Source organism: Xyrauchen texanus, chromosome 28, assembly GCF_025860055.1.
Source record: "Xyrauchen texanus isolate HMW12.3.18 chromosome 28, RBS_HiC_50CHRs, whole genome shotgun sequence".
Lineage (NCBI taxonomy): Eukaryota > Metazoa > Chordata > Actinopteri > Cypriniformes > Catostomidae > Xyrauchen > Xyrauchen texanus.
In genome coordinates, this window is record NC_068303.1 from 22,258,259 (window position 1) to 22,279,340 (window position 21,082).

Here is a 21,082-nt window from a genome sequence, read left to right on the forward strand (position 1 = left end):
CGTTTGCTAGGGAGGGTAGAGTCACATGGGGTAACCTCCTCGTGGTCGCGATTTGGGGTTCTCGCTCTCAATGGGGCCTGTGGTAAGTTGTGTGTGGATCGCGGAGAGTAGCATGAGCCTCCCGTGCTGTGAGTCTCCGTGGTGTCATGCACAGAAAGCCACGTGATAAGATGCGCAGATTGATGTCTCAGAAGCGGAAGCAACTGAGATTTGTCCTCCGCCACCCGGATTGATGTGAATAATTGCACCACCACGAGGACCTACTAAATATTGGGAATTAGGCATTCCAAATTTGGCATAATGATTATTCCCACAAATAATAATTTAGACTCATCCTTCCTTTTCTTAAAAAACTAAAACAAAGTCACAGTGAGACAATGGAAGTGAATGGGGGCAATTTTTGGAGGGTATTATGGCAAAAATGTGAAGCTTATAATTTTTTTAATCAAATGAGGGACGTCAAAATACATTTTTGTGGTAATCAATACAATACCACAAATGCTGTCGATTGAGCTTAACTTGTATTGAACCCGGAATATACCTTCAAGATTAATATCCCAACAAAACAAAGCAATCTCTATTTCTAATGGGGCATTCCAGATTTAAATCAATATTACTCAAAAATTACAATTCTGTCATCATCTACACTCTTTGGTTTCAAACCAGTATGACTTTCTTACCTCTATGGAGATATTAGGCAGAATGTTAGCCTCAAAGGATGTGAAGAAAGTGAATGGTGACTGTGCCTAACATTCTGCTAACATCTTATTTTGTGTTCCATAGAGGTAAGAAAGTCATACAGGTTTGAAACGACGTGAAGGTGAGTAAATGATGTTAGAACTTTCATTTTTTGTGAACTATCCTTGTAAGTTTATTTAAAGTAGTCTTAAATTGTTTGTTTGGCTTTCAAAACATAAAGGAAATTGTATTTTATGTGAATGTGTCCAACAGTAAACATACTGAATAAAAAAGTGAATCAAGGAAAGTTAATGATAAAATACTAGAAATTGTTTACCCAAACTCTTTGTGGGGTAATAGCTCTCTAACACGCACTAATACACACCCACACAGTGAAGTAATACACACACACACTGTATGAATATGCCCTATGCAGTTTGCACCTAATAAATTACTTGCACCTTATAAATTACTTTAGAGCTAATGGAGCTTAATCCCTAATAGGCAATGATGTCACTGGAAACCAAAGCCAACCACTTAATAATTTGTGAAAACAGACAAGAAAGAGTGAGAGGCCAGACAAGGAAATAAGGAAAGGAAGAGACATGGAAGGATGTGTTCAGAGGTGCAATGCCACAAAATAATGATGGCTAGACGACAGGTCATGTGTAGGCAAAGAGAAGGAAGAAAGAGACTAAATTATGTTGCCAAAATTAACTTTAAAGAGATTTAAAATGTAAAATTTACAGCCTTTCTCTAACGGCAAAAGAGAATGAAATATTGATGCCTCAGCTTGCACTACACAATTTTTGTCCAATCAAATGCTTTCTAGAGTAGGTAGAAGCTACTTGTTGTGGTTGTGACATAACTAAAGCCTATTGGTTATTTATCCAGTTAAAAAAAAGAACAACAACATCAACACAGTATATAATTGGCCATTATTTAAGGTCAGTTCATACCCAAACAACCTGCACAGTGCTTTGAGTGGAGCAATAAGAACTTTTATGGCAGTGGGTAAATAATATTAGATAATACATAGCCAGAGCCAGTTAATCTGTCAGCTGAGAACTGAGGTCACAGTGCTCAAAGGTCATGGGTCAGGAAGAACATGCTGAAACACACATACTGTGGCATGGCTCCGGACCTAGACTTCGACACAGAACCTTCACCTTCAGAGTCAGAGGAAGAAGCACCTTTAAAGAAAAAACAGAATAAGAAAATAAAGAAAGAAATAGTTGTTACATCATGGTCTGAAGGGTTGAAATATGTTTGGCAACAAACAAAGCTTTCCTATTGCAGTTTAATTACTTGATGTAATAAAATTTCTTTACTTATTTAGTTGTATTAAGAGTCTGTTCATAAAAAAGGTTCTTGCGTTCAAAAACAGCTAGATGCAGCACAACAGAACTGTCATGCATTCCCTGTTTTTGTCTAGACTTTTATGTTGAAATTCTTGTATATTTCCCCGTTCCTGTTTCCTGTGTTAGTTTTGTAGTCCTTTGTAGTTTTATTTAATGATTGGTTCACCCTGATTTTTTCCCAAGGGGTTCCTCGTTCCCTGATTGTTTCCCCAGATGTTCCTTGTTTTCCCTTATGCATTTAAGACCTTTTTTCCCCTGGATTCTTTGCTGGCCTTTGCATTTGTTTGATATGCTCCGTACTTGTTTCCCTGTGTTATGGTTTCGTTATCGTCTGAGTTTCTTTGTTTATTAAAGCTGCGTATATATCCTCATTTCTAGCCTGCCTCATTACTGAAAGACTGACCAAAAATGGATCTAGCTGCTGTCAAAATTCTGCTTTTGAAGCAAGGGGACCTTCTAGTTGATGATCACGTCTGTGAGTTTTTAGAGCTAGCGAATTCAGTGCACTATCCAGACCACTCTCTGATGGTTTTCGTCCGGTCTGAATAATGCACTTAAGGAACTGGTGCCTCCAACTGATCCTCACTGGACGCTCTGCGAATATTTCGCAGACTCTGGAACTTTGCAGATCCCTTTACACAGTGGATTATGGTGGGAACCCTGGGCCAAAACCTGCATCTTCTGCACCCTCGTCCAAGCCTCCCGCGGCTCCTTGCTCCAAGCCTCTCGTGGCCCCTGTCTCAAGCCTTCCACGGCCCATGTCTCCAAGTTGAATGATCTGCCACTGATGTCGTTGCGTAAGGCCATGAAGACCCTACCTCGCAAAGCTCCCGTTCCTGCCACGGCCAACGAGCTGGAAGCCTCGTCCATCCCAAAGACAGCATTGCCAGTCTCGTCCGTCCCAGCCCGAGGTCGTTCCCCAGTCTCTGCCCGTGCTCACGACCACGGAGGTTGTTCCCCAGTCTCTGCCCGTGCTCATGACCACGGAGGTCGTTCCCCAGTCTCTGTCAGTGTTCAAGACCACAGAGATCGTTTCGCAGTCATTTAAGACTCTTGCCCCCGAGCCTCACACAGCTCCGCCTCCCACGGATTCGCCCCCTGAGCCTCCCATGGCTCCGCCTTCCATGGCTTCACCCCAAGAGTCTCAACCCACTAAGTCTTCCACGGCTCCACCCACTCCAGAGAATCTTCCTCCAGTAGCGCCACCCACTCTTCCATAGAATCCTCCTCCATCAGCTTAGCACACTCCCCCAGAGACTCCTCCTTCCATCCAACTTCCCAGAGACTCATCTTACAGCGGCTCTGCCTACCCCTCCTCCAGCGCCTCCCAGGCCTCCTGGCCCAGTCCCTGCCCTGCGGCCACTTCCCAAGCCTCCTGATCCTGCCTCGAACCTGCGGCCGCCTCCCAGACCTCCACCTCCTTATCTGCTCTGGTCTCCTGGCCGTCCCCTTGATCTGCTCTGGTCTCCTTGGTCTCCTGGCCGTCCGCCTGATCTGCTCTGGTCTCCTGGCAAATTATTTAAACTTATCCCTCGATTATTTTGAAAAGTGAAAATTGCGGTTAAAGTAAGTGGAAGTGAATGGCATTTTTATGTTTAAATGCTAAGGCTGTCGATTTAACGCGTTAATTCAGTGCGATTCATTTTACAAAAAATAACCCGTTAAAAAATTTACGGAATTAATCGCATGCCCACGGACCACAATAAGGAAGATTCCTGAGAAATGCAAGCTTGTAGTACCACCTGTTTACTCCAGAGGGCAATAAGTGAAATTTCAGCTGTATGAGCAACGTGCAGTTTATACAGTGAAGAAAACGCTTCAGTAGGCAGAACAACACAAACATGCGTTAAGTTCTTGCGTTCAAAACACTCGAAGGAGCGCAAATACGATCTAAGTGATCTCAAGATGTGTTTAAAGATTAAACTATATTTAACTTGAGACAGTGACCTAAACATTTTATGTTTATGGCGCAACACACCCGAGACGTCTGACGTAGGATTGGATTGGAAATGGATTACTGTGAACTGTATGCCAATGATTGACTTATGATCAATAATATGGTATAGTATAGACACAAAACATAAACATTATGTGATGATTATGATATGATTTTAGTGTGCTGTTATGATATTTAGGAGATTACTTTATGTCGTTGTGGAAACTAGTTTGTAATATTGGATTTAACTTTAGACAGATAAGGTTAGTAAATGATTTTGTCAAACTAAAATCTAAAGTCTTGTGGCTATACTTCTGAAACAGTGTGTATTTTATCCTTTGTGAATTGTCCCCATTCACTTCCATTTTGAAGTGCCTTTAATGTAACTGCCATTTTTGTTTTGTTTTAAATTTTTTTAATAAATTAGGGATAAGTCAAATTTAATCATATTTTTTTATTTTATTTTGAGGTAATCAACACTATGCCACAAAATGAAATTATGCCTAAAAAAAATATATTTTGATGAAGATATGATCATGATTTGAAGGTCTATTACATGGGCAGAGAGTGTTTATAGCTCTCTGATCATGCGTCACGTGTGAGGAAGTGAAATCGACCTTCAAATCACGATCGCGCCTAGGAGACTGCAATGTCAAGGTTTCGGGATAAAGGAGTTATATTTTAGTCTGATTCTAACATGGAACCAATCATATCACTTCAGGAGACATGAATTGAACCACTCAAATTGGATGGATTACTTTTATTCTACCTTTTTATATTCTTTTTGGAGCTTCAAAGTTTTGGTAACCATTCACTTGCATTGTATGGACTACAGAGCTGAGATTTTCTTGTAAAAATCTTCGCTTGTGTTCAGCAGAAGAAATTAAGTCATACTCCTCTGGAATGGCATGAGGGTGAGTAAATGATGAGAGAATTTCAGTTTTGGGAGAACTATCCCTTTAAGTACAAGGTTGTGTGCCATTCAGAAGTTAATTGAGTCTGATTTTAATTTACAATTAAATTCCTTTATTTGAATTAAATTAGCAAACAGGATGTAGAATTGTAATAATGCTGCCTTTATGTCGTTTTTAGAGCTTGGAAGTTTTGGACCCCATTGATTTGCATTGTATGGAAATATTCATATCATATCTCATTCAAATACTTTTCTTTTGAGTTCCACAGAAGAAGAAAAAAGTAAATTGAGTTTAAAATGACAAGGGCTATTAAATAATGAGAGAGGGGAAATATCACTTTAACATGTATTGAACCTTTAATATAAACACTGAATTATGACTAAGTATTAGGCTATTTCTCATCTTTTAAACATGAATTCAGTAATCCATTTGTTACCTTGGCCCTCACCTTCGATATAGACCTCTGCAGAGGTGTTGTCTGCTCCTAGTGCGTTGGAAGCTACGCAGGTGTACCTGCCGGTGTCGTCCTCAAATGCTTCAGTTATCACCAGTGTGTGCAGATCACCATCACGACAGATCTGAATGTCAGGACAGTGGTGCAGCTCCCGCCCCTCACAGAACCACCTATCCAATGAAACAGAGAGGATGGCATGTCAATAAAAGTGAAGCAGACAATTATATGCATTGGTGATAGTTAGAGATTACTTTTCAGTAGTGTGCTACATTGTTGTTACACATGACTTTATGTTGCATGTTTAATTCAGATAATTAAAGTCCATGCAGACAGAAAATATGCATACTCTGCACATATAGGTAATATATACTGATGCAATAGTAAGAAAAATATGGTATTAGCTAATTCCAAACACTGCCAGTGTCATTTCTAGTGATGCCCATGGGTTGATATATGCCAGACTGAAACAAAGTGGTGCATTAAAGGTTTATACAAAGTAGTCTAATTATTTTTGTCTATATTTCAAAACAGTGGTCATCTAATTTAATGTGAATGAGTCCAACAGTACACACATGAAATGAAAGTTAAATTACATATGGGTTTGATTGGAAATTATAAATGCAAGTAAATATTCAAATGTAAGTGACAGTTAAAATAGTGTTCTATTAAATTATTCCAATAATAAGGTTATTCCAAAGAACAACTACTGAATCCCATTTTTATGTACAGAGACAAGAATGAGGTAGCCATTTTTGCACATTCAAAACCATGCACAAATCATTTGTTTGAGGTGTCTAACATGACAACCATGGAGTAGGAGTATTTGAGAAACCTGTTTGGAAACCATCATGATTTTTGACATTTTGTTTAATGCTGCTGGTAGCACAGAAATGACAGATTCCAGGCTGAAACACAAGCAGAATCAATTTCTGTGTAAATCGCACATAAATCTATGAAAATTCTTAGCAAATTATCCTATCAAATTGAGTTTATCCAAGACCGGTTGTATGCACATATCTACACAGAAATATGTTCTGCTCCTGTCATGTTTCATGAAGAAGGATTATTATTCTTAAGAAAACATACTGCCCTGGTAGCACACGTACATCACCAAGACATCTGTTTGATGTTTGTGTTTACATTTACAAGACGTATGCCAATAAATATGTCTTGGATAGCAATAACACATTCAACAGATTTCTATGAATGAATGTTTCATTTATATAGTGCTTTTCTGATATTACACTCTAAGCGCTTTACACAGTGAACAGAGGACACTCCTCAACCACCACCAGTGTGCAGTATCCACCTAGATGATGCAACAGCAGCCATAGAGCACCAATACACTCACCAGCTATTGGTAGACAGGAGAGTTATAGAGCCAATTAGTGGATGGGGATTATTAGGAGGCCATGATTGATAAGGGCCAATGGGTGGAGAATTTGGCCTGGACAATGGGGTTACACTCCTACTCTTTACAGAGTGCTCTAGGATTCACAAGAAATGTCCTGGGATTTTTAATGACCACTGAGAGTCAGGACCTCAGTGTAACGTCTCATCCAAAAGACGGTGCCTTTTTACAGTATAGTGTCCCGTCACTATACTGGGGCATCAGGACCCACACAGACCGCAGGGTGAGCACCCCCTGTTGGCCTCCCTAATACCTGTTCCAGCAGCAACCTTAGTTTTCCCCAGGAGGTCTCCCATCCAGGCACTGACAAGGCTCAACCCTGCGTAGTTTCAGTGTGCAAACGGTCTTGAGCTACAAGGTGATATGGCTGCTCTAATAGATGTTCGTGATTTCGAATGTTTGCAAGTCTGATCTTTTTCAAATGTTAATTTGATTGTGGTGCTTTCCAGATGAAAAGATCTAAAACAGACATCTGGGTGGTCTGTGAATGTCAGTCTTTTAAAATCATAGCAAAGGACACAACCTAGACAATGAATGTAAAACAGTGAGCAAAATCTCTTAAATAGCTGAAGTAATGGCAGTCTCAGAAGTAAAACTGTGCCTCGGGCAGGTATTACTGCTTTGTCATGAATTTGAGTGATTCTCAGACAGAGAGGAATGTTAAGATTTATGTGTGTGCTGTTGGCAGAATATGACACATCAAACACCAAACAAACTCTCCTACAGCGGGGACACCACACTTCATTGTTATGCATAGGTCTGGGAATCATAAAGTCTACAGGGAAAGTCCTTTACTCACCAGTCACACACGCACACACACAAACACGTTCACTACAAATGCAATTTCTGTTTCTATAAATCAGTTACTTGAGCTGGCTTATAGCGTTTTGTGTGGTAAACCCCTTGAGGCATAAATATGCAAGTGAACTACACTGAACAAAATTGTATAATTAAGTAAATAAAGAAGAAAAGATTAAGTACTTTCTATATTAAGTAAATTCTATATTTGTACTCCATTCAAACATGTAAAAATGAATGCTCTAGCTTATAAGTAAATATTATTTATGATTGTTTGATATACGTATTTACAATGTGTCATCATGTACCAATCCTAAAGTAGAAAACCTTATTTACCAGTGATATTTACTCAAATTAGCAAGTAAATGAGTAAATTAGACTTAAAGCCAGTGTTCTCAGCATGCTGGGGGCTTGAATAATTAATCAGCTTGCATGGTTTTTATTGTTGATTTTGTTATAGTAACGTCTTGATTTGTTAAGTATGAAGTACAGGTCATTATCAAAAACATTATCAGTTGATTGTTACCATCATCATGTTTTATGCACAAGTTTTAAGGTCTGCATGCACAGCTCTGTAGTTCGTTATTGCCAGTAATGCAAGGTGATGTAATCTAGTATCCTACATAGCATGTAATAAGCTTTCCTGTGGAAGACTTCCATATGTCATTGTGGCAGGGCAGAGGGCAGGTCCAGGTCATGATTGCACACATCATGCCGGGGGCTCCCCAGCCTGAGAGATTGAGGGAGGAATGTGGCAGGGTGGATGGCGGGGCCAGGTCGTGATTCCACACAACCGGCCCCTAATTAGGCTGATGAAGCCCGAGAGGGATTAAGGTGACCGGAGACGGCAGTGCGACAGAGTGAGAGTTACTGAGAGCAGCTGCCTTACACCTGTGTGTGTGGCTTTTGGTTCAGTTCTTGATTAAATGATTATTTATATTATCAAGCCGGTTCTCGCCTCCTCCTTTCCATTGGACTGTGTTACACTCATGTTGTACATGATTACATGTGTGCTAATAAGGATAATTCAGAATTTGAAATGATCATTTAAATTTAACTAAGATTTCTTAAGTACCATGTCCATCAGATTTTGAAGTAAAAATGATTGTATTAACTGAAATGTTTCAGTTAAATTTACTAGCTCACTTTTATCAATATCAAGTTAAGTAGATTTTACTTAATTTTTTACCATTACAATTTATGAAGAAAAACTGTGCAGAAACTTGCTAAATAAAAATTAAGTAAATCTTACTAGTCATTTTTTTTTTTCAGTGTATACTTATTTGAGCACATGTGAGTGTCTGATATGGGAAGCACAGCTTGTGTCTTTTCTGCCAACAAACACACAATCGTGAAGAGAAAACCTAAACCAGACGTTCCCAATATATCATACTGTGAGATTCATTTTAGCTTTCTTTGTTCTCCAATTGTCCATAACCCATATGTCCTATCTATTCTATTCACCAACCCTTACACACAACTCACACACAATATTGTTTTCCTATATTGGTGGGTACTTTCCATTGACTTCTATCCTTTTTATACCGAGCTAATGATCTCTTACCTCTAACCTAACCCTAACCTTTCAGCAATTTTACATTTTCATTTAAGAAATTATGTTTATTTTTTACATTTTCCATGTCTCCACAGTATAGGCAAAACCTGACACACAGACAGACACACACACACTTTTGAATATGTTGTCTAAAGACGTCTGGACTGAGTCCTGTTTTAGACCCACAGCTGTTCACTCTGCTCGTCTCCGGATCTTGAAATATCCGGGACATCATTAAGTGTTTTATCATGAATCCCAAAATTCCGGTGCCAGCTGAGTTCATTTCATTCCATCCGGTACTCAAAGACCTTATCTCCATTTTCTGCTTTATTCTCAGTACCCTATCAAGTTCCTTTATCTATTATGTTTTTATCCTTACTTCTATTTGTTTTTAAATCTGAAGTCAGATCCCATAACATTGTTTATTTCTCCAAGGCTATAAAATTGAAGAATGTGTGTAACATTACAGCCAAAATGTCTCTTCTGTGTGCTTTTGTAAGTGTCTGAAATATTAGAACTGTTTAGGTCACATTAGAACACCTTTGTGAATCCTGGATAATTTTCAAGACATTCCAAAGTTTGGCAGCTCCATTTCACACCACTCTACCAATCAGATGGCTCCAACAACAGCCCCAAATCCATCACTCAGCTGAACTGCTCTCTGATTCGTCAGTACACAATGAAAAAACAGACAAGGAAGTATGTGGACACTTTAAACTTTATCCATCACTTTAAATTTGAGCAACATCTTTCAACAATGTTCAGAAATGATAGTTGATTGTTTATTTAATTGTAACAAATGAAACACATGAAGTCAATGGTTCAGCTCTTTGTCTATGTTCTATTCTTTCTGTCTCAGCACTTATCTACAGGCTCATGCATGCCTAATGCACTCATTCATTTCACAGAACGTGTGAAGGATGAATTTACAGTGCCAGGACAGGTGTGTGTCTGATTCACCATAGACTCAAACTAGCTGCAGTCTGTGAGGAGGATTTTTCCCCTTAAGATTTAGTTTTGGTCTGTGGATTAATTCCAAAAACACAAACTAGCTGACAAAATGAATTAAAATCTTAGAGCCTAAGGCAGAAGAGAAAGTCTAAATGGTGATTACATGTTGTCTGGAAAGTATATATAACAATAGACTGAAAACGTCGCAAGGTATGAAAACAGAAAGTTTTTAAATTGTGGAACAAAAAAGGCACTTTAAAAACAAAACAAACCAAACAAATCAAAGCAAAGCAACGCAAAGCGATACAAAACAAAGCAAAGTGAAAAACAAAACAAAGAAAAGATAAACAAAGCAAAGCCAAAAACAAAACAAAGAAAAGAAAAACAAAGCAAAGCAAAAAACTAAACAAAGAAAAGAAAAACAAAGCAAAGCAAAATAAAACAAAGCAACACAGCACAAAAAACAAGAAAATTACATGTTGTCTGGAAAGTATCTAAATGTTGGAAGGTACAAAAACGAAATGCTTTTTAAAGTGTGGAACAAAAAAGGCAAAGCAAAACAACAACAACAACAAAAAAGAAAATCTTCTAAACAAATATTCTGTCTTTTCTCTTACAGTATGTTCTGCAATTTCCCTTTCTCTAGCTGTTTAATTTTCTTGTTTACTACTGATAACTTTGAAGCACTGCTAATATTGTTGGATCCTTTATAACGAATTGCTTGTGTTTGTCCTCTTCGGTAAGTAACTTTGGATAAAATCATCTGCTTTATGAATAAATGTTATTGTAAATGCATATGACCCATTTATTCTCATGACAGGATACAATAGTGAACAAAGGCTTTGGTCATCTTTGTCCAACAGCTGGAATATGTGCCATAAATCACACAGACAGGGAGACATGTTCTGTTTGTTGTGTGAGGAAATCAGTCTATTTTCATTCTGCTTGTGAAACATCATTGTCATGAAGCAAAGTAAAATGTGTGTGTGTGATCACATTCAGATGGAGAGGGTTCGAACTAAAGCAACATGTCTATGTGGTTTGGTTCCTTTTGCGAAGTCCTGTGTGAAACCAAATGTGTTTGTGTGCTTTACCACAAGTGCAGCAAAATCAAACCCAGATCTGGCATCAAGGGCATTTGTCGTCTTCATCATGTCCTCTGTCTCTGTTTGGAGTTATTCCTTCATTTGTCTTCCTTATTAATTCTCTCAGTTTAGGAACTGAGGCTGGCTGTGAAAGCCATTTGATGAAGTGCCCGTAATGTCACACATATCTGAGATGACTCAAGCCCATAACATTTTCATCAGGACTAAACCAAGCTCTATTCAATACAGTACACATATCCATAGCATTCATGTGTGCATATGTGTGCTCATTAAACTGCACAATACAGAAGCAAATCAAGGCCATGACTGTCTGAAGTCTTGAAAAAAATGCCAATCCTGCTTTCTAGTTCCTATACACTTATAGACCAATCAATACCAATGCCCTTTCAATTTGTTTGTTATTACTACATTTAATCAAATTTGTCCAATTAGATAATCAATCATTCATCCCAGGGCACATTTTTCCCTATACTTTCGTTTCATCCAAATATGCTCTGAAATAAAGGCCTACCTAATGACTACTTCATTGTGTCTGTCTACATTCTCGACCACAACTCACAGACTGGTGAAGCAGCTCATGTAATTGTCTTGTCTCTCAGTGCCCTACAGGCAATTCTAAAAATCATAACATGCCATGAGCAATGACAAATGCAATGACAAATGTGCCACGTTAATTTCACTTTTTAATGGAAAAGAGTTGATTATCTTTTCTAAGCCTTCATCAGAGGATAGATAGACAGACAGATAGATGGATGGATGGATATGTCAAAAATAAACGACTAAATGACTGAAAAAAAGGTTTGAGGGAGACCAGATCCATGGGGGGAAAATGTAGCTTGAACTGTGCTGGAAATAAACAAACACTCTGTTTGCCATAAACATCTGAAAGTATAAACACAACATATTCTTGTTCAGGGATCTTTGTTTAGTTTTCCACAGGAGTTCCACTGCATGCTTTTACACTAATTAGATGTGGGTACAGTGCATGTGGGTCTAAAGGCTTAGAGGCAGTGGCGGAGCTTGCCTTTTCAGTACATATTTATTTACTTACCTAAAGCCATTTTCCCCCAAATAATATCACAATATTCCAAAGTCTTAAAGTTTAAAGAGGTTATCATGTCAACCGTGATACGTTTACCTTTCATATGAAATCTGTATTTGTAAAATAAACTTAAATTACAGCACTTATGATTTTGTAAATTGAGGATATGGATATGTATTTCCTACATGGCTTTTTATTTGTAGCAACCATCAGGCAAGCTACTAGATTAGTAAACCTTTTCTGTCTAGATTCATGAAGTATTTGGCTAATGTATACATTTATTTCACTTAACCTACAGCGCGTGACTGCTGTGAGCATTTTCCATTTCCCTTTTTGATTTTAACTAGTAGCAATTTTCTAGAGCAAATAGTTTTCCTTAAAAATTATGGCAACATATATGGACAGCAGGATTAAGTTGTGAAATTTTAAATAATACTAAGTTATAGAAAGTGGGATTTTTATTATATTTCCAGGAGTGTTGGTTATTCATATTTTTGAGACATTACAGACATTGTATTATAATTATTTCTGAACCAAACATGTTGAGTGCTTCAAACATCATCTGCAAACTGAAACTTTGATTGGATTTAAGATGTGAATGCATTTAGCTGCATAGAGAGGTTTCTTACTAGATGTAGTAAGATGTTTGTTGGTATTTATTAATTTATCCCACAGACAATCTCAGCTGTGATCGGCGCCATGTTGTTTGGTCACATGACACTGTGTGTCGAAGGTTTAACTTGGTGTCTCCCGAACTGAAATCAGTAGAATATTTCAATGAATTAAAATTATGCGTTGCGTATAACAAAGCCAAAATCCAACGTCCATGCATGTGTACACTAGGCAAGTATTGATACACAAATTTCACAATACGATACAATGCATTGCCTCATGATACGATACAATATGAGCAACCACAAATGATTTGCTCAAACTTATTCAAGGATTCGTTATAAATGTCTTTTAAATCATAAATGCAACAAAAGTGTCTGACATTGGAAACAAACTGCAAAGCTCTAAGTAACTTAAACAACAGCACTGCATTTATTTAGATTTATTGTTTAGAAGAACTAATATAAACTGCTTTTCTTGAGAAAATAAGTTTGTCTACACTCTAGTTATCTATATTTGTATAGCACTTTTCACAGTACACATAGTTTCAAAGCAGCTTTATAGAAAATCATGCCTTATTGTCTGAAAGCCCACTGTGATCAAGCTGAAGTGACTGTAGCAAGAAAAAAAACTCCTTTCAATGTTATTTAGTGGTGAAAAAAAAAAAAACTTAAGATGAACCTGACCTCTGGTTTTACAATATATGTACATAATCCAATATTATATAGTGGCTTGATCAAAAACCAATTGGCCACGTAATTTGTTTAGCCCTCTTCACTCGTTTCACTTTGCATGTAAACTTTACTGCCATTATTACCGGCTTATAACATGTGCGCAAGTGTTGTTCTCAAAGCTTTTTACATTTCGAAAAATTATAATAGATAATTATAAGTCTCATGTAATCGTGGGTTTCTTACTTTTTTTAATAAGCTGTTTTTTGATAGATATAACTCATAGACTCATCTTATGAGAGTCTTGCTGTGGATTTCACTCAGTGCCGGTGGGGAGCTGATAAACATACTGCTGCAGTTATATAAGCGTTATATCGTATGAAAAATAGGATATGATATCGTGTACAAGCGAGGTCGCACGAGGTTAAGAAGCATGCAGAAATATATACAAGTATAATTCACCAATGGCCAGTGGAAGTTTTAGAAACAGAGAGTATGGCAAGGTCATGTTACCAATGTTACCACAGGAATACATCTGTCAAATCCACAAACCGGACCTAATGAACACTCATTAAGGGCAATTACTGAACCATAGAAACCAATTCCCCCTCACATATCACAGCCAAAAACTTTGTGTGTCTGTGAGAGAGAAAGCAAGTAAGAATCATACTAGCTCCTTCTCTGCCTCTTGTGGTTTGGCCATGAAATGCCCAGTGTAACACAGCCTCCCTTTTTAAACTTTCCATCTACAGCAGCAAATAATAACAAGTCACAAAGTAAATATGTGTGAATACTGCACTCATTCACTCTGTTTCTCTCTTTTTCTTTCTCTCTCTCTCTCTCTCTCTCTCTCTCTCTCTCACACACACACACACACACACACACACACACACACACACACACACATTAAACGTGTGTTTCTCAGTCAAACCTGCTGTCTTGCCAAGAAAGGGCCAAATGCATCTCTTGCATTTGTAACTGTCAAGGTTGTTCTCTCATTCTCTCACTTTCACCACCATGCAACAACACTCAGAAAATTAACATTTTCCTACACGCATTTGTGTGTACTGTGAGGTGTGACCGCAGGCATAGAAACAGGATAGAAATAAGAAAATGCCACTCAAAAAACTGTTTCCATAGATAATTATAAACTATCTTCAAAACCAAGGCATATTGATCTTCTGGCAAGAGTCAAATGTGTATAAAACCCAAGAATACAGACCGAGGGAGATTTTGATGGTCAGGGCTAAATACTGGTGAGGTTTTTAAAACAATACTGCTTGTTTATTCTGAAATTGTAGAGCTTTCTAAAAAGGAAATTTAAGTTTGCTCTATAAAAATACATTTATAGCGATATAGACAGTGCAGGAGCAGTATAATGCAGAAGCACTATATATGTGTTTCTTCAATAACCTAATACATTTCAACCTGACAGTATAGAGTTACACCAGTGAATGTCATTTTTAAAGGTCATGTGAGGTAAAAAAAAAAAAAAAAAAAAAAAGAGAGATCTTTAAAGGGATAGTTTAATTCCAAAATGAAGAATTTTGTCAATTTACTCCCTAATTTATACCCTATTGTTGTCCCAATCCAGACCACTTGACGAATGTTGAGGCTGCTCTTTTTTCCATACAGTAAAAGTGAATGGTGACAGAGATTGTCAGTTCCTAAAATTCTGCCTAACATCTAATTTTGTCTTGTATGGAAAAGAGAAAGTCATACCAGTTTGAAATAACATAAGGGTAAATGATAACAGTTTTCACTTTTAGGTGAACTATCACTTTAAGAGTGATCATGTGATGCAGATTTGAATGAAAATTGGCCTGATATTCCTAAAATTTACCATCATTGTGTTTAAAAACTTGGTGAGGTAATGCTATGTTGAGATTCGAATGTACACTCACCTACCACTATATTAGGTACACCTGTTTACCTACTTATTGATGCAATTATCTAATCAGCCTATCGTGTGGCAGCAGTGCAATGCATAAAATCATGCAGATATGGGTCAGGAGCTTCAGTTCATGTTCCCATCAACCATCAGAATGGGGAAAAATATGTGATCTCAGTAATTTCAGCCATGGCATGATTGTTGGTGCCAAAAGGGCTGGTTGGAGAGTAATGAAATACATGTAACAGGTTTATGTATTTAAAATAATAAATATAAGTAACTGTATTCCACTACAGTTACAATTTAAATAATTGGTAATTAGAATACAGTTACATTTTAAAAGTATTTTGATTACTGAAGAGATTACTTTACATGTTATTTTCATTTGTTTCATTTATTATTTAGTCCTTTCAGATGGAAAACATTTATACATATAAATAACTAATGCGATCCAAATTGCATTTGAACAAAGGTGAAATATGTTCTCATGAAGTGTTACATTCATACAAGCAGACAGAGAAGTAAGTTTGAAGTAAGTTTGGAGCAGAAGAAATAGAAATAAACTTTGTGTAAATTGTCAGCTTTATGCTAAACTAAAATGCTATTTATAGCCATTTTACATGCACATGTTACCAGACACGATCATATTTTTTATAAAGAAAATTCACGTTGGATCATAATTTCTTTTTTCTAGTAAGACCTTTAATATTATGGCAAAAATCATATTCTTGATATTCATTTTTTTTATTGTTTTCCTGTAAAAATACCAAAAAATCCTTAAAACAAGATCAATTTGATTAATCTTGTTTTAGAAACAACACTGCATATGATATTTAGGTTTTTCAGAGAATGTATTTTTAACACGTATATTTTGTCTTACTGTACTGTAAGTGACTGTACTTCAGCATCTACCAGTGCTGAAGTAATCCAAAGTATTTAGAATACGTTACTGACCTTAAGTAATTTAATGAAGTACATTACTAATGACATTTTACAGCATGTATTCTGTAATCTGTAGTGGAATACATTTCAATATTAACCCTCCAAACCCTGTCTATAACAGCTGATCTCCTGTGATTTTCATACACTAAAGTCTCTAGAGTTTACTCTGAATGGTGCTAAAAACAAAAAACATCCAGTGAGTGACAGTTCTTGGGATAGAAACAGCTTTATGTTGAGAGAGGTTAACAGAGAATGGCCAGACTGGTTCGAGCTGACAGAAAGGCTATGGTAACTCAGATAACCTCTCTGTACATTTGTAGTGAGCAGAATATCATCTCAGAATGCGGATGGGCTACAACAGCAGAAGACCACGTCGGGTTCCACTTCTGTCAGCCAAGAAAAGAAAGCTGAGGCTGCAGTGGGCACAATTCACCAAAACTGAAAGACTGGAAAAACATTGCCTGGTCTGATGAATCTTGATTTCTGCTGAGGTACACAGATGGTAGGCCCACTGCAACCTCAGCTTTCTGTTCCTGATGTGGTCTTCTGCTGTTGTAGCCCATCTGCCTGAAGGTTCAATGTGTTGTGCATTCTGAGGGACTATTCTGCTCACAACAATTATACACAGTGGTTATCAGAGTTACTGTAGCCTTTCTGTCAACTCAAAACAGTCTGCAATTCTTTATACAATCAAGAAAAATTTAGGTACGTGAAAATCTCAGGAGATCAGCAGTTACAAAAATACTCAAACCAGTCCGTCTGGCACCAACAATCATGCCATGGTCAAAATCATTGAGATCAAATTTTTCCCCATTCTGATGTGAACATTAACTGAAGCTCCTGACCCATATCTGCATGATTAGACATTCACATGAATAAGTATGTGTACCAAATAATGTGGTCATGAACGTATGTGATCATATATACGTTTGATTGTGAGATGTTGGGCATATCCATTTGAAATTCTATTGACCTCTTTCATTATAATGTGTCCCATATGTACGTCATCTGCTTAGTTCACTGTCTCCCACTTTTTCCTCTTTCTTTCTTACTTCCTCTCTTCTCATGCTTGAAGACCTGAAATCATTTGACTTATCAGAGATCTAAGATACAACCTAATTGTAAGAGTGTGTGATGTATATTTGTGTTTTGGAGGTGTGAACAAATTATTCTTTTCACGTTATATATGATCAGATCAGATGCAAATGTGATGTTCTGTATATAGTTCTCTACATTTATGATAAATTACTCTTCCTGAGTGGAACCAATCTTTTGATTGGGTCCGGATTGCGGTCCATTAATTGGTGGCCTCTGCTATAGAATGTGTGTGTTTATCTTGGGTATTATTTTTCTCTGCCCGTAAACCTATTCCTGAAGTTCATGACAAATGCTGAAGTCACACAGAGTGCAATCAGTGGAAGAGTCATTTTCCACCCTGGTCACAATTGACATCATAGGTCAGAGGTTAAAAGGTGAGCGGTTTCAGAGGGAGGATAGAACAGAGGGTAGCTGACAGGAATGAAGACTGTGCAAGAAAAAAGAGAGAGATGCCCCAAATAGAAATACTGATAGATGCACCAACAGCAGCTGAATTATGCCAGCAATCCACAGTCCATGTGACATTTACCAGCCTGTGTCTAATGGGAAACCCACACTCTTACACTTGTTTTATAAACATTGTCTGAATAACTCTGATGGTATTTGCCATCTCACTGTCTACTTGGTAGTATAATAGCCACAGTATTTCACAAAAGCTACTAATTCTTCTCAAAATCTCTTTCTACAGTACACACTTACTAAACATTAAATGTGATGCTCAGCACATCATTTTGTATTGATTAACACTACACAGTTAATGGTTAAGAGATACAGTAACTGGACAAATCACATGATCTCCTCTGACAAATGTACTATACTCATCAAGAAAGACATAAACTGAGATAAAGATGATCATCCACAAGATAATAAATGTTTTTCACAGAGTATCAGATTTATACGTGTTTGCTTGAATAAACATTTTAAATATGCAACAAATGTGTACACAAAGCTTATATAAAAAAATGTATGCTTTGCATACATTTTGAAATTTAAAAATAAACAAAGCGGCATCTACAATTTGAAATTACACTTTCAAAAAATTTCAGAATTTAAACTTTTTTTTTAAGATGACTGAAAAAACAGGCGGTAAAGAATAACTGATTTCTGTAAAGTCACTTTTTAGACTTCAAAGTTCAGTTGAACTTACCTGAGTTCTATGCTTTACTTGCTTTCTAAAGTATATCCACAAACAGTGACTAAACATGCAGATTCTAACTGTACGAAGTGCCTACACACTTTTTCTGAATGCCAATACAAGCACGAGAAATCTTTCAGTCACTTATACATACTCACTCTCAGCCACTGTGAGTAGCACTGATTGAAACACACACACACAGCTAAATAGAGAGAGAGAGAGAGAGAGAGAGAGAGAGAGAGAGAGAGAGAGTGGGAGGGAGGGAGTGAGGGAGCACAAGGCTGAAATGCAAAAGTCTACTTGAGGAGAGAAACAGGGAGAGAGGGAGACAAACTGTGAATAAAGATTCATTTGCACTCCAACTCGTACATTTCCATTTCAACCATTCTCAATTTGTTCTTTTTGATTCTCTCTTTTGCAAACGCTACTGTGGCTTCATCCAGCATCTCTTGAACTATTTGACTTTGCTTTCTGTTTTTTGAATTGGCCTTGAAATTAATTCAGGACTTTCTTGCTCAAGTCCACTGGCTGAAGTCAAAAGAGTACACTCCTAAGTTTCTTAGATATTCTGGCCCCCAGATATGGCTTGGGCCCAGAGGTTAAATTGGGCCGGAGCGCACCGGAGCGCAGCTCCGCCTCCTCAGGTCCACAACACACCCTGCCGGAGCTCAGCTCCGTCTCCTTCAGCACCAAATATTGTTATTCCACTTGAATTATTTTTCATCTCCTGACTCCTGACAAATACATGGCATATGAGACTGAATAATTAGCAAGACTACACAGAGACACCCAGGCTACATGGAATTATCAGACGTCATAAATGCATTAATCGCTGATTCAGCACCCCGCCCACAGCCATCAAGGGAAAACTGTCACAATTCTAAGCATAACAGCGACGTTACCATGGAAACCCGCTAAAGGCTAGAGTGATCGAATATATCCTGCTCCTGTCTGTAACGTTATCTCAGCGCTTCTCAACTGGTTTTGCTTCAGGACAGATTTTACAACTGGACATCAAGTGTCGACCTGCCATAGATTAAACATACCCTGTATTTAATGTATCCTGAGTTGCATTTCCTTTTGCATAGTTTTATGTTGCATAGTTTTCCAGTACAAGGACATGCATCAAGTGGCATTATTTTTGTTGTTGATGTCAAAATCTACAGAAACTGTACTTATATGGGCCCATTATTATCCCATTTGTTACCTAATATTACATTTTTATACACAGAAGGAAAGGCTCCTCAATACCATGGTTAGGTCAGTGTGCTAGTCTTAAATAATAGTAATAATAATAATAAATTAATGTATTTATTAAAAATACATACTAGCTGAAACACATCTTGAAACTTTAAGCTGCCACTGTTGATGTCTAATAATAATTCTAATAATTCTACCTTTAGATTATTTCATATGAAACTGAAACATTTTGTCAAAATATAACAGTTACATTTACTCGTGTAAAATACTGAAACAAATTTGTAAATGTGATGGTGTGTAATATTTTAATATTGTGTAATAGTTAATATTTTTAACTATTTTGGTTAAGGGGCCACATCGGGCTTTAAGTAGTGCATGGGGTTCCACATTGTATTGCTTTTGAGATACAATGTTCTGCATTGATTTGGTTTTTGTATCTTTTAAGCCCAGAAATAGTTGTGTACTCAATTTTCTGAAGTGTATCTGTGACTAGTGAGACTATTCTGCAATTGCCTAAAGAATTGTATTGCTCTACAAAGATAGATACTTTTCTATCAGGCATTAAAAAACTCAATAAAGGCAGAGATTATATATTTATTTTGCCATCTCTACTTCCCTGTTAATTTATTATTCAGTTTTAAAAATAATTTTTTAAAAATTTATAGAACGACTAATGTTTGTCGCAAAGCGGACGAGTTTACTCTTTTTTTTTTTCTTTCTAAAACTTTACCCGTTTACATGCTAAAAGAGTCATGGTTTTTCAACACTCAACAGAATAACACAGGCTGCATGAATATGATAAATAATTACTGCATGAGTTACATTACCATTCAGGTGTGAAGGGACTTCAACGTTTCTAAACTGCACAAATAAAAAATACATTTACATATTCGTCTCTGGCTTGCAATATTTTCAAACATGTTCATTTCATAAGTTTTCCGAGGGTGAAATCCGTTGCCTGCCTGTTAACATTCAAGATAAAAAATAATAATAAAATAAGTGAATTGTAAAGTATTTGTCTTTGTTTGAATAACTACTCAACCCTAACTTACACATTAATACTGGAAAAAGAGCCCCTTTGGTGTAAAAAAAACATTAAGTCATTTTACGGCGGGATTTTGAATGATGACCATTCACCGTAAATTAGGGCTCCCCCTCCCAACAAAAGCCAATTTAACCACTGCTTGGGCCCCTCCTTCAGTGTGAGTCCATGGGATTTTTTTGCCTGTTTTATCATCTACCAGATGAAAACTGTACGTCTGATCACCTGATCACCAATAGCATTACCTCTCCACCCCAATTAGCATGATTTGAGGTATCATTCATG

The 21,082-nt window shown here is 37.2% G+C and overlaps 1 protein-coding gene across 5 annotated transcripts in view; it reads right to left on the reverse strand.

Annotated features, from left to right (window-relative positions):
- palld (palladin, cytoskeletal associated protein) overlaps nucleotides 1-21,082 on the reverse strand; it is a 147,790-nt gene that overhangs the window by 79,863 nt on the left and 46,845 nt on the right. For 2 of the 5 annotated variants that reach the window (XM_052095411.1, XM_052095409.1), the window contains exons 3-4: nucleotides 5,326-5,513; nucleotides 1,805-1,871 (exon numbers count right to left, since the gene is read on the reverse strand). In XM_052095411.1, the coding sequence (XP_051951371.1) occupies nucleotides 1,805-1,871; nucleotides 5,326-5,513 (255 nt within the window). Of the gene's footprint in view, nucleotides 1-1,804; nucleotides 1,872-5,325; nucleotides 5,514-18,567; nucleotides 18,735-21,082 lie in introns of those variants that run through there. The other 3 variants (XM_052095415.1, XM_052095410.1, XM_052095412.1) reach the window with 2 other exon arrangements.